The following is a 25,945-nucleotide window of genomic DNA, read 5'->3' as shown; positions in this document are numbered from 1 at the left end:
GTGTCAATGCACTGAGCCTTACGTGCCTATGTAGCCTCTCCGGGCACTGTCACTGCAGAAATGCCATATGGTAGCAGAGTGATTTAGGGTGGCATTCGGGGAATGGAGAAGCATTTTCTGCCTTTGCTTATTGAGAAACTGGTTTGCCCTGGGAGAAGGTGCTGGCTGGCTTTGGTTCTGTCCTGAAGCCTTTCTGCTTACAACTGTTGTGAGTCACAATTTATACAGCTGTGTCTTTTGCCCCCAGGTACGTCACAGACTTTATGTGAACAGCACCACTGAAAGGCAGCCAGCACTGGCCTAGGAGGGCAGGGTCCAGGGAGACCAGCCAGGAGATGAAGCACCACCCCATTGCTATGTAAAGTGCTCAGGCATCTAGCATTCAAATCATTTACAAGAGACACTCCCCTCCCCTGCACCACGAACTGCCCAGGGATCAAAACCTCCTGGCACGATGGGGTACTCTCCAAATGGTGCAAGGCTGAGTCAGCCCTGCTGGGATTTGAACATGGGGGGCCAGTGGCTTTAAAAGTGATGCTTGAGAGGAAGACTGCCCTTGGGTTAAGGACACCGGGGGGAGCTCAGAAAGCTGGGGTTCTTATTCCTGGCTCTGGGTGATCCTGAGCTACCCTATGCCTCAGTTTTCCATCTGTAAAAAGGGCTACTAGTACTTTCTTTCTCCCACCCTGTGTCTCGTCTATGTAAATGGTCAGGAAGGGCAGGAGCACTCTCTTATTATGTGCATGTATGTGCTGCACCTGGCACAATGGGGCCCTGATCTCAGAAACAGTAATAATGACAAACCTAATACTGGAGGAGCGGGGAGGGCAAGGTGGTATCATTGGCGAAGTGGTTTTCTTCCGAGCTCCATGAGCACCAGGAGGGTCGAACTGAAAGCGTGTAATTCCAGGATGTTACAGGGATGAAATATTACTAACAAATGCCAAGGAGACTCTCCTGGTGTTCATGCCATGCCCATTCTCTGCCTGAAAGGCCAGTCTCCCTCTCGCCTTTGATTCCTTAGGACCAGCCAGGGGACTCTTTGAGCGGATAGCTCCACCCCAGCATGTAATAAAGTGAGTCATGATGTGGCTGATTTCCTGGTGTTTATGTCAGCGCCTTGCTGGACCCTAATGGGACATGGGCCAATAGCTGGATTTCATTTGCACAATAAAGTGCATGAGTCAGTGGCCAGTGAATAATGAAACTGCTAGTTGGAGGGGAGCAGAGAGCAGAGGGCTGACTCAGAGAGTCTCTCTCACAGGAGAGGGCAAGGTCTCCTGGGAGACCTGAGGCTCCTATCCCCAAGCACAGGGAAACACACTACTCAAGGTAGCAGCCGCTGCCGCCAGGTTATCATATTGGCCATACAACGTTCCTTGCTTGTGTCTCTGCAGCTGATGCCAGGTGCTAGTCAGCACAGAGAAACCACCTCCCACAACAGATTTATGGCTTATCCGTTTCCTTCCCTGGAGCCCCAAACAGGGAGCTCCACTGTGCTCTGGAGGAGCTTACACAGGTGGGAATCTTTGTCTCTTGGATACATGGTCAAAACCAGCTATTGCTCAAAACTCGTCTTCCCCGGTGCAGTCTGCAGCAACCTCTGCAATGCTAGTCCTGGTCCCCCTCCCCAGCTCTCCCGAAGCCCCTCCTCACCTCCTGATGTTGTAGTCTGATACACAGCTCTGTGGAGCCTCCTAAACCCTGACCCACAGCCCCCCCTTGCTGTTCCAATCCTGACCACCGCATTGCTCTCCTGATGGCCCTCAATCCTGCAGGCACTCAGGGCCAGTCCCTGATCCTGTCTCTACCAGAGGCAGAGCTGTTTGCCAAACTGCCTTATGATTTTATAGGAATGACTTGGATGAGACCCACCAAACTTGCCTTCTTAGGAGAGCTCACGTCTCCAGCAGTGAAAGACTCATTCAATAGCACACAAAGCCACCCAGCTGCTCTAGAAGCTTTTCAAGGCCCAATACACGGGCCAACTCAGCCAGGCAAAGCCAAAACGCAGTTGCTACAAATGACCAAGAAAAACAAGAGTGTATCAATGGAGCTCGATTTCACTTTGACAGGAAAAAGTAATTATCATCTGAAAATGGCATAGAACCTTCTTCAGACTGGTTTGATTCAGGAGAAATGAGGGTAATTATTTGATGCATGAATCATGGATTGTGTCTCATTAAAGCCACTATTGATTCCTCCTGAGAGGCCTTGACCAACACTTCAGTTTTAAAAAGAGAAGGAAAAAAGGACAGTTCTTCCCTCTGGCTACTTCAGGAGGAGTTTTATTGATGCAGGAGTCTATGCAATGGAGCTGTGGGGCAGCACCGCACTCCTGAATCATTCAACACTGAAACACGTTGTTCTCTGGGCAACCAAAGGAGGGGTGTCAACACCAGACAGCAGAACGCCCGCACCAGCTGCCAGAATGCCTTTCGCTTCGCCAGAGGTGCAACCACGCCACGCACAGTAGCTTTAAAGACAACACGGAAATGCTCCCCTAGCAATCAGAGGGTAACCTGTGCCCTCCAATATCGTACAATAGCGACTGCTAGAAAGAAATCGGAGCAGCAAGTGCTCTCTCTCTTCTGGCTATCAGACTCCAGCGCTGACCAGCCAGGGAGGCTGCATAATGCTCCCAGGTCCTCTCCTGCTTTGGTTTGAACTCAGAGCCTCGAACAACAGCTTTGTTACAAGGGAAAGGAAACAGGGAGGTATCAGCCCCACACTCCTTGGAGAGCTCCAGAGTCTAAGGCTCCATTCACCTGCTTCAGTTCACTCCCAGGACAGGACATCCCTGGCAAACAACAGACCCTCGTCGGAGCAAAGTGGCCTGTCCTGCTCTTCCTAAGGGAGCCAAGTATCAGGGAGTGAATTATGGCCCTAGAGCTGGCCCCAAGAAACCTGTCAGCCTGGGGCCCCTACTGCTTCTGCTGGCCATATTGTTGCCCAGTAATAAAGTCATCCCCCCCTCCTCTGCAGCAACTGGGCTTGTCCTGTAACAGCCCAGCCGTGGGAAGGGCCCAGAGAGTTGCCCGGAGTGTCAAAAATGAGCGGGGGGAATCTGAGGCAGTTTGTGTGCAGATCAGTACAGCAGGGGAGCAAAAAACCCCGATGTCAAAGCTGGGCAAGAGAGACTCATTTCGGCCTTTCTTCCATCCCCTCCCTGATAACGCATACTAGCGCAAGTTTGACCCATCAGCAGGCCACCCTCACCGGTCTATTTTGTAACCTGAATGTTACAGGGGCTCATCTGTCCCTGCTGGGAGACTGCAACCCAATTGAGCAGCCTTCCCGGTGCACGCTAATCTGCAACACCCATTCACTTTTCCCCCCAAAGCAATGGTTTCAGACTAGGTTCTTATCTGGCTCCCCTTCCTGTAGCTTGGGAGATGCGGCCCCACCATACCCCTGGGAGATGGAGAAGGCTTGTTATCCCCATTTCAGAGGTGGGGAACTGAGAAACAAAGAGAGGTTAAGTGACTTGCCCAAGGTCATACAGGGAGCCTGTTGCAGAGACAGGGAGTTGAACCCAACGCTCCAGAGGCCCAGTGCCTCCACCACATGTCCATCCTTCCTCCACCTCAATACACTTTTCAATAAGAATTATTTGAACCAGAAGCCCAGCGCTCACAACCCAACCAGCCCACCCCAGCACCACTCCCACAATACTCCACCCTGCAGTGACAGCCTAGCACACACACTCCCCGCTGCAGTGATAGCCCAGTGCACAAGCAGCCCCGTGCTCACAAGGTATTCCACATCACCACCACCCTGCGCAAAGCTTATTCACAAGGAACCCTACAATAACAAACCTATGCACACGTATCCAGTGGGAATAGAATCCAATACATTTTCAAGAAGGAGGCATTTTGTATTCAGGTTCCCAAGGGATTATTATAAACAGCAAAGGGGAGACAAATCATTTTAAAAAGTTAGAGAAATGCCTGCCTGGGACATCCCCACACACACACATACACTTTATAATCCTGCAGGCTGTTGGGCGACCGACATTGAGAGAACCTCCCCTCCCAGTCTACCTGGACATACAAGAGAAATGCTGCTGCTTTATCCAGAACAGGATACTTGGGCCCAATCCTCAGCGAGTGTAGGCTGGTCGAGCTCCATTGCAGGGAATGGAGCTGTGCTGCAGGCAGTGAAATGAGGCCAGTTTACCCCAGCTGAGAGCCTGGCCCTAAAGAGAAAGGCTGGCTCGAGAAGAACAAGAGCCCCCAGGGGGGCATTCAGCACTGCCCACTCTGTGCACCTCCTTGCACCATGATACTAGAAGCCTGGGGCTGGAACTTGGTGCTCCTTGGGTCTTGGGCGTTCTCTGTGCACCCAGCACGGCAGTGAATAGGCCCAAAGCCCATTCGCTTCAGACAGAGAAAACCCCACTGCCCCCATGCTCCAGACCAATCCATACCCCTATCTGCAAAGCACCCCCATCCCTGCTCACCTTGTATCCACCGATGCGGTGGTCAGGCTTGAACTCCTTGCCGTTCTTCAGCCAGCGCAGCGTGGGGCTGGGCGTCCCGCTCGACGGGCATTTGAACTTCACCGTTTTGGCAGCTGGGACAGCATGGAGCTTCTTCTCCATCTTCTCGGGGTATGTCCAGTAGGGAGCCACAGCCACTGAGCAGAGAGACGCGAGTCAGCACGGGGGAGGACGCCGACAGGAGGGACCTGGGGCTCAGCCGCTGGCACTGGGACCTCACAACGGGCTATGTGGGTTTCGAACTCCCCCTGCAGGCTGCACAGCACCCCCAGTGCAATCGGGGCACACTGAGAAAGAGGACATCCCTCTGCCCCAGCCCCCGCTCCTGGCTTAGCGGAAGAACAGCGTCTGGTGGCTGCAAAGGGGTTTGTTGTAAAAATGCCTGTCAAGGAGCGGAGGGGCCAACACAGCCAAAGGGAGAGCTCAAGACAAACCCAGGGAGGTTCAAGAGCTGCCACCTGCCCTAGTATCCGTTCTTTCTAGAGCCCCTCTCAGCTGGATCAGCACCCAGGCCCCGTTAACAGGTCATCGGCTGTCTGCAGTGCAACCCCGGCCCCAGCCAGCAGCCTGTCACAGAGCGAGATCATGGCTCCAGTAGCCTACAAAATCTTTGATCACTTGTGTCACACCGTCACCAGAGATGCCTGTCCTGCACCCGGGGATATGCTCCTTTCCAGCCCCAATTCTGCTATTCAGATGGGACCAGGACTCTTCCCTGGCTGGATTTGCCTTGCGAGCTTGGAGGCAGAATCTGCATCTGCTAATCTGAGTGTGATTGCAGTAGGAGGGTTTGGGGGACAGGGAAGGGGCAGGACTTTTAAAAATACTGAGGAGTATCCTCACTGGTTTAACCCTGCGGTCAGGTGGGCCGGGAACCCGGAGCTACGCTTGATTGTAGACAAGATATCCTACCCCAACCAGATAGATCATGAACACGTTTCAGGCCAGGGAAGGAGACACACAGTATTTTAGCAGCACCCTCATCAAGACTAAGGGCTTGTCTACCTGGAGAAATTTACTGGGATAATTAGACCACTATAGTTAGGGAACTATCACTCCCCAGGTGGACACTCATTCTGGAAAATTATACCAGTGAGTTATACCAGAATAACTCCAGCAGAATCCTTCTCCCAGTATAATTATGCCAGTAAATTTCTCTAGCTAGACACGCCCCTAACAGGGATATTGGCAACACCAGGAAGCTAGAGGTTTACCTGGCTCTGCCCTCCCCCAGCCCTTGCGTTCTCTAGGTGGGACTGGCTGGAGCAGGAGTCACTTCCCAGAGCAAGCTGCTGGCCTTTTGTCAGGCTCTGAGTGTTATTTAGATGTATGCGCAAGGCTCCAAGCCCAGCCGCTCATGTGCACAAGGCCAGCTCCTTCAGAGGCATTCACACGCTGACACTCCTTTTGTCTCATGCAGCTCCAGCAGCCCAGGTGACCTTGACATTTCCAAAGCGGATAATGGTCTGGGTGAATGAATGACAAGCTGAAGCCTGGAGGCAGGAGCGTTTCCACCTGCAGGCGGGGGCAGTGAGGGCACTTTGGGGAATTTGCAGGGAGAGCAGAAGATAATAGCATGCAGCTCACAGCTGTTCGCTATGGCTGCTGGCAGCCTGGGCCATCACCTGCTAGGCCCTGGCAGTGCTGGGTGAGGCCCCACAACGGGCTAGGCCCCTCATAAAAACTCTAAGTTGCTTTAGTGAATGACACAAAATAAAAAGGCGACACCACTCCATGGGATGCAGCACCCGAGTTTTAGGGGCCAAGCCCCTCGGCCCTCCCCCGCCAGAGAGGCAGCAGCCAGGGGAGGGCAGTGTCAGCGTGAGGCTGCGTTAGGTATAAAATCGTGTCTCATGCGTACGGTTCGGTTTGGTGTTATCTGCCTCCTTCTCCTCCGAGGAGGAGTCGTCGTCGTCGTCGTCATCCTCAGCGGATGGAAGAGCATCTGCAAGAGAAGAGAAGAGATGGCCGGGTTTCAGTTTTGCTTCCAGCTGCCTCACTTACCATCCTGCAGGAAGAAGAACCAAGCAGAGCTGCACAGGGCCACATCCCTTCCCGTGTGTGGCTTTTACCCTTCCTCCCCCACGTGCCAGCTCAGCTGCAAGAGAACAGCCCCTCACATAGGAGGCCAGCTAACCCACTGGCCCTACTCACCCAGTGTCATCTACGGGTTTAATCAGCTGATGGGTCCTGTGGAGTTACAATACTGTGTGGGGATAACTGAACTCATCAGACTCTGTGCAAAGACACAGCTCCAAACCGCTACGCCCCTGAGTCTATACCACCAGTGAAACTCCCCATGGAGTGGCTGGGCTAGCATCCTGCACAAGGGGAACTAGTCACTGGGCTGCCTAGGAGCCATTCAACCCCCTCGTCTAAGCAGCAAAGGGGGTTCCCACTAATACAAACAGCCCCAGAGCAACTTGCAGAATAGCTCCGATGGGCAGAATTAAAAGGCAGGGTTTAGGAACTGTACGTAACAGCTCCCCGTTCCCCCGGCCCAGGGGACAATGGGAAGGGAGGGCTTCCCAGCATGCCCCTCCCAGACAGATGCTCACTGGTACATTCCACACGCTGGGGACCAGCAAGTCATGGCAACGTGATTTGCTGCCTGCACCCTCATCCACGCTGTGTCGTCACATGAAGGGGGCAGACAGCGCAGGAACCAGAGCTCAGGCAAGGAGAGCTCTCCAATCACCGACGGGGTTCAGACTTGCCAGGCGGATAATGAGCAGCACAGAAGAAGCCACCTTGGCTTCTCGCTGGCCCACCCCCTTTTGCAGGCTTTCATGTAGCACAGTGAGACTCCAACACCAGGCACGGAGGAGCGTGGAGTGGGACGCTCATGTGGACAGTGGAAACCAGGAGGGTTAAAACAAGCCATCCCTTCGGCCCTGGGAGGGACTTGAGTACAGGGGTTCTGGGGCCAGGGGAGAGGAAGCGGAGCACTCTGGGCAGTCATCTACTCGGAAGGAATCTGCCCCCTTGCTCAGACCTGTGCTCCTTTGGCACTCAGGGAGAAATGGAGGAAGTCTGGCCCCTGCCTGGCCCCTCCCTCTCTCTCCTTGGCCTTGCAACCACATCCCAGAACAGCCCTAACCGAGACAGGACCAGGGGCTGAGAGTTCCCACCCGCCCACACACAACCAACGGCCCCCAGGACTCGGCAGCAAACCTGGCCTAACTCCGTGGGGCAGGCCCTAGACGCCGCGGTTCACGCCACCGTGCAGGAGGCCCGGTGCTCCACAGCAGCTGCATTTCAGTTCGAACACAGGGATTTTAAATCAACTAAGGAGTTCAGTAAATGGCGCAATCAGTGCCAGGAGCCTGGCCTTGCCGATTTTCATACTCAGTTCAATGTAATGTCCAACTTCTGCTTTCAGTGTACCAGGCACTGTGGCATTGGAACACAGCACTACATCATCAGAAGGGAGCTGGGGGGACGAAACAGAAGAGTGGGGATTAGCTGAGGGTTTCAGCCCCAGGGAGGGGAGTTGAGGTTGTGGCATAAGCACTAGCTGGATGTGTCTGCTACAACGATCAGCAGGGAAACGGTTAATAGCATTGACATTTAAATTGACAGTGAGATGCACCGCAGCTCACCCCCCTGGGAGCGATCAGTTCAGTCTGTCTGCAGACTCAGGCAGACAATGCTCTAGCAGTTACGGTCAGGTCACATTTCTAAGCATTTCTCTTGACACAACGGCTAGAGACACGACGCACCTTTGCGTGAGAGCTGAGGTTCTGCAGGCGCGTAGGTACAGACTGCATGAGCCCCTCCCTATGCAGCAGCTCAGCTTCCTAACCACCATCAGGCGCTAGTTCCAGCCACTCTGCCACCAGTTCCCACCCAGTTCCTCTTCACCGGCGATCGGATTTATCTGGCACCATGAGACCTCGACACTGCCCAGCCCGCCTCGTAATGAATCTAGATCCGAGCCTGGCTAATGCTTGTAAGCATGTCTGAAACTGTTTTCCAAACAGGGTGATGGGCAGGCATGGCTGTGACACTGCATCCACACCCAAGGTGGGGACAGGCTAAGAAAGCCCAATCCAGACTCTCTAATGGGGGTAAATCTATGGGAAGTTTTTAGTTAGTGAGGTTGTTAGAAAACCATCTGCCTCCCTCACCAGTCACTGAAATCAGCCTGAAGATGGGCTAGCTAACCCCCAGCCCCCCGGGCCGGAAAATGCTGTGCCGGACCATGGCTAGTGCTAGCATGGGTGCGTGCCCAGGATGGACGGGGCCAAAACAGCTCAGAGAGCTGTAACGACAGGCTCTGCAGGGCCGGGCCGCCCGCGCCCAGTCCTCTGGATGGTGAAAGGGCCGTGACCTAGTCACCGATCCGACGGCTAAATAAACAGTTCTGCCCCCATTTGTATGGGATACACCTGCCAGCAGGGAGCAGCCAACTGGGCCAGGCTGGAACTCTCAGGGAGTCAAAGGCTGGGCCCCTGGGTCACTCGGTAGGCAGCTCCCAGCATTGCTGAGACGTTCTCATTTGATTCCTAAATGCCCAGTTACCCACCTCCTCCCTTCTCTCTTGCACCTTCCCTGCTCTGCTGGCTGACTGCTTGGGAACAGCTGCTAATGCTCCCAGCCTTCCTCTTCAGAACACGGCCCGATTGTTCCAGGGTCGGCAGTAAAACCCAGCGCCTGTTGTTCTTCTGGAGGATGGACTCCCATTTGCCTCCCTGGTGTTCCCCTCTGCAAGTGGCGTCCTGATGAACCCTGTGCACCAGACCCCATGGTGACCCCGCGCTCAGAGCAGCCAGCAAAATGTGCAGCTGGCACAGTCAAACCTAGCTGGCTTTTTCTGCCCCTGGCCTGAGACAACCCCGTGGCAGTTTTCTCCCACACCTTCCAGGGCTCAAAACAGCTACGTGACATGGCTACAGCAGGCCGAGGTCATGAGACAGATGCACAGGTGCACGCCGCCCTCTTGGTCTGCAAGACGGGGTTTGCAAACCCACTCACAACTCCCCAGACATTTCTTAGCAGCTAACTTGTCCCTAGGGCCTCGCCTCCCATGTCCAGCCAGCCAGCCCAGCAACTGCTCTGAATCCCCCCATATACACCCTGCTGTGCAACACCTTTGCTCCAAACCATTCCAGGGAGCCTCCTGCAGCCAGCACTGGAAAGAGTCCTTGGTGGGTGTTACACATTTCCGTTACCCTAGTGCTCGTATCCCCAGTCATACCAGTCCAGGATCAGCCCCAGGGGAACAGCTGCTGCAGCATGAGCAGAAGAAGCTGCCACATCGGCCCACCTCTGCTGCGGCAGGCAGCACAACCAGTGAAAGGAGGGGGGTGAGAAGTCCAACATGCTACAAATGTGCATCCCGGACGGATGGATGTGCAGCGCTGCGGTACAGCGAATGCATCAGCTGATTCCTAGAACTGCTCCAGGACACATGGCAGGGAGGGCGCATGAGGGTGCTCTGGTGCTGGCTGCACATCAAGCCTTTGTAAAGCTTCAGGGTTCCCTGACCAGTACCCCACAGACCAAAACAGCCCACCAGCTACCAGAAGAAAGATAAGACAATCTGCAGGTGTGTGCACGCAAGATTTACATCTGGTTCCCACACAGGTAATCTGCTTCCTGCCCTGCAGTCAGGCAACTGGGCCCCCCTTCCCTTTGTGCCCAGTCCCAGGGCTGCTACGAACCTGAGACATTAACGGAGAAGTAGGTGGTCTCGCTCCCTGAGGGGCTGTTGGTCATGCAGGCATAGAGCCCTGAGTCCTCAGGCACAGCGTCCCTGACCTCTACCTCCTCCCCAGTGATGCGCGTCCGGTTGTTCTCTGCCAGCTGGACCCCATCTCGCACCCAGTTGATGCTCTGGACATCGTCCCGTAGCCGGCAGCGCAATAGGAGGAGGTCGCCAGGGTGAGCCGAATGCGACTCCACTTCAATTTTCGCTTTGGGCAGAACTGGAAGAGTTAGGAGAGAGAGAAAGAAAATAGAGACAAAAGGAAACCACGCTGTGAACGGATGTTTATTGGGGTTTGCGCGTCCCACGGGGAGTCTCCTGCACCACCCTCCTGCAGCGACTCTGCAGGCCAAGCCCTGCTCAGGCACGCAGGTCTCCGCCTTCCACATGTGGCTCTCTGGAGAAGCAGTGTTGGGGCACAGTGTGACGGGCCGTTGCCTTTTAATTCAGCTGCGACGATGGGCGCGGGAAGCAGCTAACAACAGCTGCAACGGGGCGCCATGCTTGCAGGCAGGTGGCGGCATCCTGACTTGAAGACGGCATGGTGCGAAGGGCAATTCAGCTCACCTACCTGTTAGCCTGAAAAGCACGGCAGCTAGCAAGCCTGCCACGCAGCCCAGAGAGCAGGGCGGAGAGGGGAAGAAGAGGCAGAGGTTAAAAGCAACTGCAGCAGGATTAAGCATTTCACCTTCATTTTATAACCCAGACATTAGCAAGGAAGTTGAGGCTGTTCATGCGCCCTTTGACCTTTTACCAAGCATCATTCAGCCCAGCCCCTGAGGGTCAGAAAATACTTTGGCCAAGGTTTTCAGAAGTGAATTTGGGGGCTCAACTTGAGAAGTCTCAAAGAGGCCTGGTTTTCAGAGGGTGGGTGCTGGGCTCTTTCTGAAAATCAGGCCCCTTTAAGGGGGTCTTCAGTTGGACACGCAAAATTGCCACACACGTCTGAAAATCTTGGCTTGTGCATGACTCTCCCCCCACCCCCCTAAGAGCACATGCAGAGGCTGCCCTTGGGAACACCACGCTCTGCCCAATTTCTCGCTTCCTGCAAAGCTCAGAGAAGGCAGCCAGCAAAGCAGGCCAGGTTTCATGCTGCCTGATTACCACTTTGCTTAAAGCATTTTAAGGAAGGGGGAGGAGGAGGAGGAGGATCAATTAAGGGAACTGCATTAAGGCAGAGGCTAAAGTGATAATTGTAACAGCATCCTGGCTGGGCCGGGTCAGCTCAGGTGAGCCTCCAGTTGAACAGGTGCTGGCTGGAGTATTCCAAGTTTCCAACTCTATTACGATGGGAGAATTGCAGCTGCCATCAAATGCAACATTTGGTTTAGCAACACAAAGATCCTTTCTCTTCACTCCAAGACTCTCCAACTCTACTTGATCTGTTGTCTCCCAACTACATTAGAGCCTGTCTGAGCAGGTGTGGGCTGGGGGGCTGGGCCCCGGGCACTGCCTTTTAAACCGCTCGGTCTTGCAGGATCACTGTTCCAGGATTCCTCTCCGGTTCCTGCTTTAGAGAACACCTGATACAAAGGTGTAGCTGAGGAGCAAGGCTGCAACCTCCGAGTGTATGAGAACAGACAGAGCCCTCCAGAGGTTTCACGTTCAAACCACCTACTCTGCACCTCCTGGCTCCAAGCAGGGATTTAAATGTCTCGCAGCCCTGCTGGCTTCAAAGCCACTTGAGATGAGTCCAGTCTGGAAGCAGCTCATTCTACCTACCTATCATTTTAAAGCAGTGTCAGCTGAAATACACAGAGACCGACTCGTGCACTCTCCCAGACCCCGAGCTCTGCCTCAGGGAGCAGAGTCTCAATGGGAGACATAGCTTCTAAAGACACTAGTTGCCTACAAGGTGAACTGTCACGATGGCCTCCAGCAGAGAAGTCTTTACCCCTGCAGAGGTTCAATCCCTCTCCCTACAGCTGCTCAAGGCATCATGGCTGGAAGTACTTGGGAGTTGCAGGGCCAGGAACAAGGGGGGTGGGGGGAAGGATGTCAAAGGAGATACCCACCCTCCGATGCCAAACAAATCACTGCTTTAGCTTGGTGCAATACCTGGCAGTGCCAGGGAGAGCAGGACACTTTGTGAAAGCCAGGGTGTCTCTCTGGGGCATGGCATAGGTGTCCACGGCTCCACAGGCTTGGTTCAGCTCACATCCTGTGTTGGAAAGGATGAGAGCACGCCCCTCTCGCCTGCTCCCATTCCCATCAGCCCTGTTCAGGTTCCAATTCAATTTGGAGGCTTTTTCCACCAGCGTGATATTGAATCCAAGAGCAAAACGTCAACTGGATTTCCTCCGTGTATCAGACTTCCCACAGCCTCCCCAATGCCTGAGTGGCATTACATACTCCCAGCCCCAGCGCTAGGCTAATTTATCAGTGCACTCATCCATCAAATAGGCAAGAGCTTTCTGGTAGATACTGCTAGAAACACACAGCAGTGCCCCTTCCCCTGCCCCAGAGAGGAACTCATAAAGAGACACCAGTGGGCGCACTCTGAGCATTGGCATTATCCCAGCATCATGCTCAGAAAACCACTTGTTCCCAGAGCTGGAGACTCGGGCTACAGCGTCTGACCCCTACAAGCATGGCTCCGTCTGCTCCATAGGTATAGGTAAGTCATTTACAAGAGATGACTTACCTGCCCAGAACCCCTGGGGCTGGGCACTTCATACCCTGCAGCCATCAAACACACACAAAAACCTGGGCAAACAATTCCAGCAATGTAAGCACAAAACAACACTGAAAAAAGCTTGCCGAGATATTGATTGCTAAGTGCAGTTTTCTTCCCATGCTACTCTGGGGTGTTATCCTGCATTGCAACATGGTTTTGCCCCATCCACAAAGTTACACCAGTTTAACTTAAATAAGTTTTTAAACTACCACGCTGGTGGCACTCTGTGTGTGGACACTTATTTCAGTTTAGCGGAAATGAATTTCTAATTACTTTAGCTAACACCCCCCGCCCCCTAAAGAGGCTTGCATTGGTTTAAAAATCACACCTTTAAACAGTGCAACTTCAGGGCATGGACTGCCACTATATTTATGTACAGCACCTTGGACAACAAGGACCTAGTCTCTGAAGGGCAACTGTAATACAAATAATATTTTAGTATTTAAAAATGAAAGATCCATTTAGAGGAACTTCACTTTTCTCTGCTATAGAACCTGTCTTATTTTTTGTTGTTGTTGTTGTTTTTTAGGCATTTCTTTATTTCTTACACATATGAGATGCTTTGGGGGGAAATGTTTAAGAAAAAACAGCCAAAATGTTTTCGTGATTTTAAAGAAAAACTTGAATGAACTGTTAGGAGGAAAATTCACCGTCCCCCCAGCAGTGCTGTCAACCCAAACCACCAAGGGCAGGGTGCCAATTGCCTCAGAAGTTTATCAATAACACAAATAAAATGTTTTTTAATATGGGAGTTTTAGACTGACAACAACCCTTTGAGGAATCAGAGAAAGCCATTTTGCTTTCCTTGATCTTGTACAACCTCATGAAATGTTCATTTCTAGTAGCTCTGGCATTTTGTGTTTCAAATTATTAGTTGCAGGCACCTTACAAAGCAGATTTCCAACCCAGCTGTGTGCTCAGACACAAAGGGCTCTGCAGTATAATGTTGTGCTTTTCCCTCCTTTCCAATAACAAACAACAGACCAACAACAAAAGAAATCACTCCAGAAAATGATCCCATCTCACGAAAACGCCTCACTCCATCGCATCAGACATAAGCTGCTTTGCCTTCACTTTCAAGGGCATGTACAGTTATCCCCCACACTTGTCCTCTCTCACTCTCTACTGAGATGTCTACTCTCCTGCCTCTGATCAGCCCATGATTCCGTCCTCCATCACCCACTCGCTAAACTTTCAAACAAACAGCCTTGTGCTTTCTTTCACTCTGCCTCGGATGCTTATAAATTGCTCCCTAAAGCTATCTCACAATCCACCTTCAAAAGCCTCCTTAAAACCTCCTTTCCCACAATGTCTATAAAAAACCTGACAAGCCAAGGCTGTTGGTGAACTGAGACCACAGTCCATCACGTTAACCAACACTGTCTCATTGTTTCCTGTACTCCCCTGTTGGTCCGTGTGATTGCTCATCTCTTGTCTTAGATTGTAAGCTCTTTGGGGAAGGGACTGTCCTTTTGTTCTGTGTTTGTACAGCGCCCAGCACAATGGGTCCATGGCCAGGACTCCTACGTGCGATAGTAACACTAATAATAAGAAGACACTTTCCCCTGTTATCTTTTTCGCCCTGAAACTGTGTTAGCATCTGTTCTCCAAGCGGGGTAAGCAGGGTACAGTTTAAATCATATCCATCTCATGCAGTTATTTCTTTTAGGAAAGGATCACTTGGTGAAGGCTTGTGGCCTGGTTTTTTATGTCTCTCATTGAAGCCACAGAGGAGCTGTGAGCACTCATCCCCTCTGCAAGCCAGGCCACCTTGCTTTGCTTTTGTGCCTTGCTTATTGCTGATGTTACTCAGCCTGTGAGGTTTTTCTTTGTCTGTGAAAGTCCTGCTAGCATTTCAGTCTAAGCCCAGCCAGTGCTCTGTGCATCCAGGGATGTGAGGAAGTCAAAAGCTTTGATATAAATCAGTCTTTGAAGTTTGGAGTCACACCCAGAAGTGCCATGGACTGCTCCAATATTGCCAACCACAGTTATTGGGCAATTATCTGGTCACTGCACTGCTGGGAGATTTAGAACAGGGATTATTAGACCCTTCAGATTCCCAGTTCATGTTGGAGGTGTCCTCTTCCATTAAACAAACTCTGGGACCATAAAAAGCAACTCTAGCCAGGAAGAAAACATTCCTGTTCAACAGGCCAGAGCTAGTACAAATCCTCTGCACTGTGTTTGTGCTGGGGACCAGGGCAAGGAATTGCCTATAAAACTGGCCTGGAAAGAATTTCAAGAAAGCTTGCTAGCAATTCTATGATAGTCTACGATAGTCTGCAAATCCTTACACATGTCTCAGCTGGACCTATAGAACTGGTGAGAAGATTGCTCGGGGTGTGGGAGGAGGAATCTGGGGGAGAACAAAACTTCAGGACAATTTACAATCAATCTGCTTTATCTAGTATCCTGGGTCAATTGCATGCAGAACCCCAGGGATGCTATTTTTCACAGGGGTGTTTGATGCATGAACATGGGCACAGGGCTGATGAGGACCCATTGCTCTCCAGGCAGGGATCCCGATGGCGGGTTCGAAGCTTCACATTCTAACGGGGCCGAGGCTGCTTTTTTAATTTCAGGCTCTTGTTTTTCTTTCTCTCTGGGAGGGGCTAGAACTATGAGGAGGTTAGCCATTAGCATGGGAGTGGGGGCTAGATCTCGTTTCTAAGACAACAAAGCCCCTCCCCCCATCTCCTTAAAGTCAAAGGCTGTTTTACATTAACTGTATGACCACGCGGGCTCAAAGTGCAGAGGTGCTGGAGGGGATGGGCAGGGGTTCTCTCTGAGTTGGAGTCGATGAGCAAGGGGAGTCAGGAGGCAAGGCAGGCCGCTGGTAACCCAGAGCACATCTCTGCACTTAGGAGCAGAGCTGAAAACAAGGCCTGGTGGGAACGCTTGGAAAATGAATTCACAGGCTAATGAGCATGTCCAGGGTAGCTAACCCCTATGGAAGGAGAGGGGATGGGTTAGAGACCCAGCATCCAGATAATCCAGCAAGGTCATGCGCTTCCATTGGAGGCACAAGGAGGGGTGGGGGGAGGAGAGTTCTGGCATCAGGTTAGCTTAATTCTGATGGCAGCTTATTCACTCATGTCCCCTTCACGGCTCTGGAAGCGCAGTCTGGGTGCAGCAGCTAATCCGAGAGGTGGATGCAACTGCTTTGCGGCATCCCAGCAGAATGCCTGCCATGCTGAAAACAACTGCAGCTTGGCCCTTCCGGGGCAGACGGATGGAGTACCTTTAAAAGGAGGCGGGCTCGGGTGTCTTAGGAACTGCTGGCCTGCATTTTGTGTGTGCACCCTACAGCGTCCGGGCCGGGGTAGAGGAGCGGTCAGGGTACGGGAGGGACAGTTGTTCATACTGGGAATCGCTGGAGTATGTCACACGGGGATGTCTGGCTGCCTGGCACTCAGAACCTTTGGGCGACTCCGCAGCCCCTTGAAGGGGGCATGGAGCAGAGGCAGACCAGGGTCCAACTCAGGGGACAGACAGATGCTTTTGGCATTGGTGACAAAAGTTGGAAACACATTTGACTGGGTTTCTGCTCTGTCCCCTGCAGTCCCATCCCTGCTGTAGGTTGGGCAAAAAACCAACTCCTGAAAGCTTTCCCTGACTAGTAACTATTCCTGTAAGAGGCTGGCGATCCTGTAAGAGGCTGGCGATCGGGCCCTAGGCAGCAAACTATCAGCGGGAGCTGAATTACAGGAGCAGACAGCCCATGAGAACATTTGGCTCGCAATTCCCACAGAAGTCTCTGAGCCCACAGCTCCCCACCCCCTCCTCTTGGGAGAGGCCTGCCTGCTATGTGAGCGGTGATGCTGGTTTGTCCTTGGTGCATGTTAATTAAACTGAGCCTGTTTGATCACTGGGCTCTGTCGGGCTGAAATGTCTCTTTCATACACACTACTACTTTGTAACTTAAAACAAGCCAACAGGTGCAGCTCCTCCAGAGGGGGACAAAGCCGCCGGCTGCTAGATTGCACTGGGCGCTGTTCAGCTTCTCCTCCGGCACCAGATCAATCCCAGAACAAGCTGCCCACTCTAGCAAGGGCTTAATAAGCCAGATAAACTCCCCACTATTCTTCCCAGACCTTTGTCTTTCTCCCTTTGTGCAGGGAGGCACTGAACAGGCAACCTGGGCAGCTCCCGGCAGCAGAGAAGGAGTCCCCCCATAATGGACCCAACGGTAGTCACTCCTGCACCATAACTCGGGGCAAGAAGCAGGGCTTCTCAGCACCAGACATTCGGGAAGAGCTGGGCGGAACAGAAGGAATATCAGAGTTAAAAAACATTTTAAGCGACATAAGGCTGCAGTGTGGCATTCCTCTCCCTTTGCATAGGTGGGGGCAGAAAAGATGGGGAGTCACTGCCCTCAGGAGAGTGGGGAGACCTGGAGGTGCTATTGTGCAACACCAGTCAGAGAAAAGCTACCCACCCCACATTCATCAGGTCTCTCTTCACTGGGGCAGTGCTACGCATGGACTCAGGGGCTCCACATGGGCCTCAGCTCTCAAGCACCAGCTGTTTGCCACAGCAACTCCACTTAGAGCCGACATTCCCTAATCTGAGGTCTGGGAGTCCAGGGATTTGTCAAGACACTTCCTGAATATCAGTGCCCCTTCGGGAAAGAAACGCTTCACGCAGGAGACCCGCAGCCTGCAACCCCCACACCATGACTGCATGGTTAACGCACAGCCAGTCATGTCCCTTTTAGCTCTCCCACAAGCTAAGCAAGGACTGGCTTGGTCACAGACCTTGGGTGGGAGATGGCCTAGGAGCTGCAGGAAGTGGTGCTGGCTTATGGCGCTTTCTGTCAGCGTGGGCGTTACCCGCTATCCTAACCAAACCCCGTGATTGGCAAATAAATTCTGCCTCCTTAATTGCCCTGTAGTTTCAGTCAGAGTGCTTTGCACTTCCTGTCCTACAATCCCTGCGCAGGGTTAATGTGCACTGGTAGGCTGCTGATGCCTTATGCCCCAGAGGGGAATCAACCAGGCCCTTCCCTGTCTCATAGGCTCAGTTAACTCCTTTAGAAGTGCTTGGAGACCCTTGGCTGAAAAGGCACGAACTATAAGAGTCCAAATGTATTGTCACACAAACTGCTATCTGAAGTACCCAGCCTTGAGCTGCATTTCCTAGATTCCAAAGCCAGAGGGGATTGTTGTGATCACCTAGTCTGGCCTCCTGCATAACACAGGTCATAGAACTTCCCTGAAATAATTCCTAGGACAGAGCTTTTAGAAAAAACATCCAACTAGTTTTAACAATTGCCAGGGATGGAGAATCTGCTGCTGCCCTTGGTAAATTGTTCCACAGGTTCATTACTCTCACCATTAAAAATGTGCACTTTATTTCAGTCTAAATTTGTCTAGCTTCGGCTTCTAGCTATTGGCTCATGTTCTATGTTTCTAGATTGAAGAGCCCTTTATTAAATGTTTGTTACCCAAGTAGCTACCCTCAGGCTATGATCAACTCGCCCCGTAACCTTCTCTTTGTTAAGCTAAATAGATGGAGCTCCATGAGACTATCGCTATAAGGCATGTTTTTCAATCCTTTAATCATTCTCGTGGCTCTTCTCTGCCCCCTCTCCAATTTATCAACATCCTCCTCGAATTGTGGGCACCAGAACTGAACTCAGGATTCCAGCAGTGGTCACACCAGGGCTAAATATAGAGGTAACACTTAAAATAAGTTTTTTCATGAAAAAGCTGCAAGCTGTGAGATTATTGACGGTAACTGTACAAACCCAACTGCAGAGCAGCCCTTCAGTGGGCTAGACCAAGAGAGAGAAAGAAGAACGCCAGATCCTTCACGTTAAACTTTTCCTTTTTTGAATTCCAAGTCTGAGGATGTAACTTGAGCTTCTGGAGGGAGGGTGCATCATTCCTGGGCTAGTGGCTGCTAGTGAGGGACTGACAGCCTGTGGGGAAACCTGACATCTCTGGCTAGAGGAGGGGCAATTCTGGCCCAGGTGGAATGTGTAATTGCTTTGAAACCAGTCTGAAAAGTATACGCATGATGTAACGTCCCCAGCTCTCCGCAGCTTTTATTACTCTGAAAGGGAACTAAGAACGGAGTTTAGTCTGGCAAGTTCAAGCCAGATGGTAAATGTCACTAAGTTCATATAGCTGTCGTTAGCTTTCCGAAGAGTTGGCCTCCTTCAGGGGGGAGGGTGAAGGGGAGGAGAGAAAAACAATTTCCTAGCAAGTAAAATGTTCATTGCCCCCACTCTTAAAAAGAGCAAGGGGAGAAAACTCTTCTCAGGATTAAAGAGGACAGAGCCGCGGGAGAGGCACAGGGTAGGAGAGCTGAGGGAAGGGAGTAGCGTAGATTAACCTTTAGCCCTTCAGTATTCAGCCAGACTCTTAATCCAGCTCTTTTTTTTTAATTTTGTTTTAATTGTTTTTAAGGATTTTGCATGCAAATGGCCCTGGGCCAGACTAGGCCATCGGAATGGAGAAATTCCGCATTCAGCCCTCACAAAACCGGTGCAAACTGCTGTGTTTGCCAGAGTGATTGCAATAAAGCAGCCAACAAAGAGATGCAGGGAACAATAAAGAACTGAATGGCTTAGATCAGCAGGTCCTCTTGCCGGTTGCCATGGAGACCCCCACCAGGGCTTACTAAAGGTATTTCCTGAAGAAAGAGTGCACACATGCCCACCAGCTCTGCTAATCCCAACAGGAAGTGCTTACCAGGGGAGGTGGGGATTGGCTTCTTTCTGATTTCAAAAGTTTCTCTCTATTTTTTTTTGGCCAACCTCCCCCCGGCACGTTTCTGTTGTTATGATTGCCAGTAGATCCCTGGCTGCAATACTGCAGCGGGTGGAGGGCGGCTCCATGCACAGACATCTTTCAACTCCAACTCTCCAGCCATCACCTAGGCCCCGGCCCCTGCCAAACTGTGATGAGAAGAAACAGCTTCCCTTGCGCAGAGCACAACCACAGGAGCTATTGTCGCTCACAAGAGGAGAAGCCTTGAAAGCGGAGGCCCGTTCTCGTAGGGGTGGGGGAGGGAAATACACAGGCCCCACGGGCAGCAGCCCTCCTCTGTGCACAGCAATGGCTCAGTGTGGAGTGCACACACGGCTCAGTATAGGAGTCACTGCTCCCTGGCGCTGCACCCTGCTCTGAACTAGCCTCCCTTGACTCTGGTGCTGTCGGAGCGGCGGAGGGGAAAGCTGTGAGGAGCCAGCGGGGGCAAGCTTGTCCCTTGTGGCCGTGGGCAGGGGGAGTTACACCTTTAGAGTTAGCTACGCTGACCCCCCTCCCCTCCCCGGCAAACGCACTGGCGAGAGGCCTGCAATACCAGCTGGCCTGGCAAAGGCAGAGTCAGGCTGGAGCCCAGAGGCCTGGTGAGACTCCACTGACTGCCCCAGTGCAGGGGCTGGCCCTGGGATCCCGCTGCAGTGCCAGGTGCGAGGGGGGTTGGAGTCTGTGTGAACCCAGGCAGGCTGAGGGCTCTGGCCCCAAACCCCTTTCCAGTGGGGACTCTGGTCCGCAGAGACTGGTCAGTCTGAACAGCCTCCCTACGTCCTGGCGACACGGCAAGGGGCTGTGCAGCTTCAGCTGGTATTCAGCGCCCCTCAGAGCTCTCCTGATGCTTTGGATGGGAGCCGTCCCTCCGCTCCTTCTCACCCCCTCTCCAGAGATGATCCCTCTGCTGAGACTCTCCAGCCCCTCTCAACCCGACACCAGCACAGCCGTAGCTCCTCTCTGAATTCCCAAATCTCCACCAGTGTTGGGGGTGGAGGAGGGAAACGTGTCAGTCTCCTGCGCCCCCAAAATCACAGGGCAAATCCAGTGCCTCCTTCTGTAACTGGCCGGGTCATGCACGGAACTAGCGGAGGGTGGAATAGCTGAGATTCCTCCTGATGCCTTTCTGCAGCCCCAGCCTTGCCATATGCCTTGTCCGCATTCACATGGCCTCCCTGTTCCCATACTGCAGTGCGAACCCAAACTGCTGCCTGGCCAGGTTGGAAGGAAGGAATGCAGCCTCTCCCCCATCAGTCTCCACCTCCCTTGGACAACACCACTGGGGAGAGGCGCATCGCCCGCCTGAGAGCCTTTGGTTTACTGAGCTGGACTGGGATATTTCAGCCGTCACTCTTCCTGATGCGAGGGCTCCATTCACCACCTGGAGCTTCTGTCTCCTGGGGATCACGAGCCCCTGGGTCCCAGGGACGGAGTCTCAGGAGGAACCAAAACCTAAGTGGCTCCCTCTTGAGAGGAGGAGACACGCATGCCCAATGTCGAGAGGGTGATTGCTAACCAGGGCGGGGGGATATTGGACCCCGAGCACATTTAACTTTGGCGCCACGGCAGCTCTTTCCTCTCCATAGCAGTGGAAAGCCCTCTGGGATGTATCCATTATCTCTGGAAACCACTTGAAGTATGAAAATACCCTATCTGTGCAGCCCCCAACAGCAGAAATAACTCCCCACCCTTTCCTGTTGCAGCATCTTCCCCACCCACGGCCTCACAGCAATTCATGGATGTTCATTCACTCCGCTTGGTGATGTCCCAGGCGGGGATTGGTCTCACCCACCACTGAAATGCTGCCACCTCTGGGGAAGAATGTGGCCCCTGTTGGCACATTAAGCCCAGAAGAAGAGAGTTTGATGGAAGTTTATAAACATTCATAAAATCAACGTGCCTCATAACAGTGGTGACTCCACAATCCCTGGGGGAAGGAAGTTAATACACTTGTCCTCCTGGGATTCCTACATTTTGTATGAGACAAAGCAGCATTTAATTAATGGGCATCTCAGTGTCTTTGCGAAGCCAGCCAGAATAAACCTGTGCTATTCCCCTGGGATGTGAGCATCCTCCTCGAGATCCCTCCATCCACTGGGACCCTTTGGAGAAGGAAGGCTACTCAAAATAAAAGCTTGCACTGAGCTCTCAGATGGACACAGCAACCCTTGGCTGAGCCGCTTTCGCTCCTCTTCCCTTTGTGCACTTGCTATGGTCCTGGCAAGCAGGAGCAGCATTAAAGAGCCCTGAGATGGATCCTTTTAGGGCAATCATTCCTGGCTTTTCTGTGAAACATTAACCCCGGGCCTAGAGCTTTACCTGGCGGGAACTGGAAATGTGCAGCCTTGGAGGGGGTATCCCAGTGAGCCTTTGTTCTCCTGATGTTTATATTGGGCGAAGGGCTGCAGCAACCTGTCCCACCTGCAGTGCACAGACAGGTGGGGATCCGGTGTCAGGAATGTTGCTGACGGAGGGATGCCACCCCTCCTGAGACACTGCAGAGACCTTGAAGACTTGCCTGTTCCCAACAACACAGTGTCTGTGAAACACTTAGCACCAGAAGGGCCCCAGCTCTCCCCTCCTCAATAGGGTGAGGATGCAAAAGTCACTGGGCCTGCTGACACCTGAGGGACATTCAAAAGGGAAGGAACCATGCAACTGACACTTGCAAATGGTGGAACTTTACATAACAAACAGATCGGAGCAGTTTCCCAGTGCATCTGGACAGGCTTAAAAAGGGAAAGGAGGACCTGTGAGAGACACCTTAGAGACTAACCAATTTATTTGAGCATGAGCTTTCGTGAGCTACAGCTCACTTCATCAGAAGGGAGTAATTCAAGGCTGATCATTAAGCCAAGAGGCCTGTGGAAGGGAGATGGGGCAGGGGGGAAATTTCCCCATGTGGAGCCCACGCAACCAAGGCAGAGATAGGGTTTCATCCAGGCTTCAGAATCTAGAAAACCCACCCCAGATCCCTGGTTCCCATCACCAGCTGAACAATGGAATTAGCCCAAAGGAACAGGCCAAGCCGTAACAAGGAAGGAGGCGGAGGTGGAAATCAGTGATTTAAAACCCTTGAGGCAATTCCAATCCACTTCCAAAGGCAGGGCACCCGCTCCACTTACAGCTCTGTCCCTGGGCTTTGCTCAGATGCAGCCCCATAGAAAGCAGGGAACTGTGACTTCTTTCCGGGCTCTTCCGGGAGCCGGGAGGATGCTCTGCTACTTGCTGTTACAATTTATAATGGTTTAAAATTAATTGCTCATAGCAGGTGCCTTTTGGTCCATGACACACACCATGAATCTCCTCCCTTGCATCTCTGACTCACTGCCCCTTGTGGGCAGAGAGGAGCCGGGGCACTGACTCACAGCCACAGCCACCGGGTGGCAAAGCACCAGGAGTCTGGGAGGAGGAGCTGAGTGAACTCCCTGGAAACCCTCCAGCCCAAGACAGCTTATGTTTTATATTCTCAGTCCCTTGGGAGCACAAGAGAAGCCACCTGCACTAAGTCCATTAACAAGCTTGCCCAGACTTCCCCTCTCACCAGCTCTGGCCAGGCCAGGCTGCTTTGGGACAGGGGCACCGAAAGGCGGTGTCTTCAGCAGCACCGCTCTGCCATCCAGGATGGGTTTGCTAAGAGAGCAGGACCCTTCATCTTTTATCAGGACTTTCCATTCCTTCTTTCTCAGTGAAGTGTTGGATTGGCAGCCTGGAGAAGAGAGCGTGGGGTCCAGGCTGCAGGCAGGGAGGGGAGAGTCCAGGACAGGAGCTGGGGAAGAGGAACTCTGCTCACTGCGAACATTTGGAGGAAGGGAAGCAGGTGAAAGCTGTTTCCCAGGGTCTGTCTCCTGGGTGCTCATTTTCCTGTTATTTCTCTACCTGTTTCAACGTGGTGAGCAGAGGGGTGAGACACAGCCCAGATACTAACTGGATTTCACTGCATCTTAAATGCTTTGATTTCAGGCAAATCCCATAAGATGCCAGCTGTCCCCGCCATTAAAATTGGAGAGGGGGGCACAGTTCGACCCCAGAGCGACGAACATGGTGAGCTGTGTGCCTTGGAGGGAGCAGGCTTTCTCTGGAAGGATGGTAGCTGCTGAGATAGCTGGGGGTGTCCCTTCCCAATAAATCCTCTCCTGTTCATTTCCAGTGCCCTGAAGTGCTTCCCCTGACCCTGCGCAGCCTTCGGAGCGGGTGGCTGTGGTACCCCAGCCCCTCCGAGGGGTCCACTGCCATCAGTCCAAGAGCAGGAGACTTTGCCACAGGGCAGAGGAACTTTTTCTGTTGTTTATAAGACTCCAGTGAGGAGCTGCTGAGATAAATCTGATCCCTCTGCCTCCCTCGGGGGAACTGTGTGTTGTAAAAACAGTGCCCCAGCTGCTAAATATGATCTCTGACCTCTAGCCGTGCACTGCGCGATAATAGCTCCCCCCACTCATCTTCTTCCCCCGGAGCTCAGCAATTAATCACAGCACCAGACACAAACCATCACTCGCAACATCCTGCTTCGACTGGCCTCCTGCAACTGCTGGCTGAGCTCTGCTGGGCTCAGAGACACCTCCCCGGCCAGACCTTGGGGCTAAGGAGAACCCATCTAGCTACCACAGTCAGAAGGAGCGGCAGGAGAGCTAGAGCTTTTCTATGACCCAGGGCATATCTAGGGCAACTCCGAAAAGTCCCTGGTGTCCCCTGCGATTTACACCAGTATGGAGAGGAGAGAGTGGCCCAGCGAAGAGCAGCTCCTGCCGGGTTCTAGGGCAATTCCGCAGCAACAGAAACATCCCCAACTGCTCTGGAGCAACTCACCAGCCCCTGAAGGGCGCCAGCCCTGGACAGGCCCATATGCTACCCTGCAGGAGTCTCACTTGACTCCAGCTGGTCAGCGAACATCCACTGCCCTGTGAGAGTCCTTCCAGCTTGTTGACTTTGGGGCTCTGGCTGGCAGGGTGGGAGTGGAACTAGTGGGAAAGAAATGCGGAGGGAGAACAACACCCAGAAAGCACTGCCGGCAGAGGGGGCGGACGAACTCCAGAGGCGCCATCCCAGAACATGCAATGCCACAGCCCCTGCGGGGAGGGGGCTTGCGGGTCCTGGTTCCAGTTCCCATTGCACGCGCTGTGGAGCTGACCCATCACGCTGCAGACAGCCCAGCGACTCAGGCTCCCACTGGTGTTGGCTTGCCCCAGAGCTGTCCCTCACCTAAGCCCCAATACACCTGCCATCCTGCCGCTCCGGTCACTCATCGACGGAGCTGGAACTGCAGAGTTAAGGAACAAGGATTACAGGAAATGTATCTGTGGAGGCTCCACCACCCACAGCAAGGGCTTCATCTGCCTGACTGCCTGGAGATGATCCATGGCCTCTGTGCTGTGAGTTCGAGGATGATCTTGCCCCCTGGCAAAAACACCCCCTAGCAGGGGGTGGGGAAGAGCGAAGGAGCCTTAACTTTCCAGGAAAGAGCCAGACAACGAGGCTGGAAGATTGGCTTCCTCTCCCACTGCCCACTGGCAGACACCCACAAGATCATGCTCCCTGCCCCCCTTCGAGAGACCCCTTGCAGATGGAGCGGGGGGAGCTTAGCCTTTTAGCCAGCTGGGCTAGTGTCTGCAGTAGAAAATGGACACGCCTTCCCTCCTTGCTACCAAGGGGAGAGGGGATACAATGGAAGTGCAGGCCACAGGGCACTTGTGCTGCCCCAGTTCTAGTGGCGGCCACAATGCCCTGCAAAGCCCACAGCACTGGTCCAGCTGGATTTAAAGTGACCGGCCAACTGGACCCTGAGAGGCAACACGGCAGCGAGTCAGCAGCACCCAGCACTTTGCATAGTCAGCTCTCTCAGCAGCAGGTGGCCCAGGTATCTAGCAGTTCTGGGGGAGCTGAGGCCCATCGCTCAACTCATCTCCATGGGCCGGCATGTGGGGCAATGCACAGGGCCTCAGGGGGGTGAGGGGAAAGGACAGCGTGATTCCTTGCAAAGCTCAACTCACATGCTACTAGCAGAATCTCTGCCCTAAGGAAAGCACAAACCCCGAGAGGGAGGGAGGGAGGAGTCGGAGAGGGAAAGAGGATTAAAATACTAAGGGAAAAAACACCCCAAAATATCCCTGGGGAAAGGCAAAACAATGGACCTCTAGCCCCCTGTGGGCATGCTCAAGAGAGGATGGATGGGCAGGAGGATCAGGCACTGGACTGGGACTCCGGAGATCTGGATCCTGTTCCTGGGTCTGTGCTTCTGAATTGGACAGTGCTTGATACCACAGTGCCAGGCACAGTACAAAACCCCAGAGAGTGAGGATGGA

General features: G+C 52.9%; 1 protein-coding gene across 5 annotated transcripts in view; it reads right to left on the bottom strand.

The window, feature by feature from the left end:
* The window catches only part of FGFR1 (fibroblast growth factor receptor 1), an 86,500-nt gene that overhangs the window by 42,574 nt on the left and 17,981 nt on the right, over positions 1-25,945 (bottom strand). For 3 of the 5 annotated variants that reach the window (XM_075123512.1, XM_075123511.1, XM_048829435.2), the window contains exons 3-5: positions 10,168-10,431; positions 6,363-6,446; positions 4,463-4,638 (exon numbers count right to left, since the gene is read on the bottom strand). In XM_075123512.1, the coding sequence (XP_074979613.1) occupies positions 4,463-4,638; positions 6,363-6,446; positions 10,168-10,431 (524 nt within the window). The remainder of the gene's footprint in view (positions 1-4,462; positions 4,639-6,362; positions 6,447-10,167; positions 10,432-25,945) is intronic. The other 2 variants (XM_075123513.1, XM_075123514.1) reach the window with 1 other exon arrangement.

This window comes from Caretta caretta, chromosome 26 (assembly GCF_965140235.1).
Source record: "Caretta caretta isolate rCarCar2 chromosome 26, rCarCar1.hap1, whole genome shotgun sequence".
Taxonomy (NCBI): Eukaryota; Metazoa; Chordata; order Testudines; family Cheloniidae; genus Caretta; species Caretta caretta.
The sequence above is the reverse complement of the archived record's forward strand: the minus strand, read 5'-3'. Positions and strand labels throughout refer to the sequence as shown.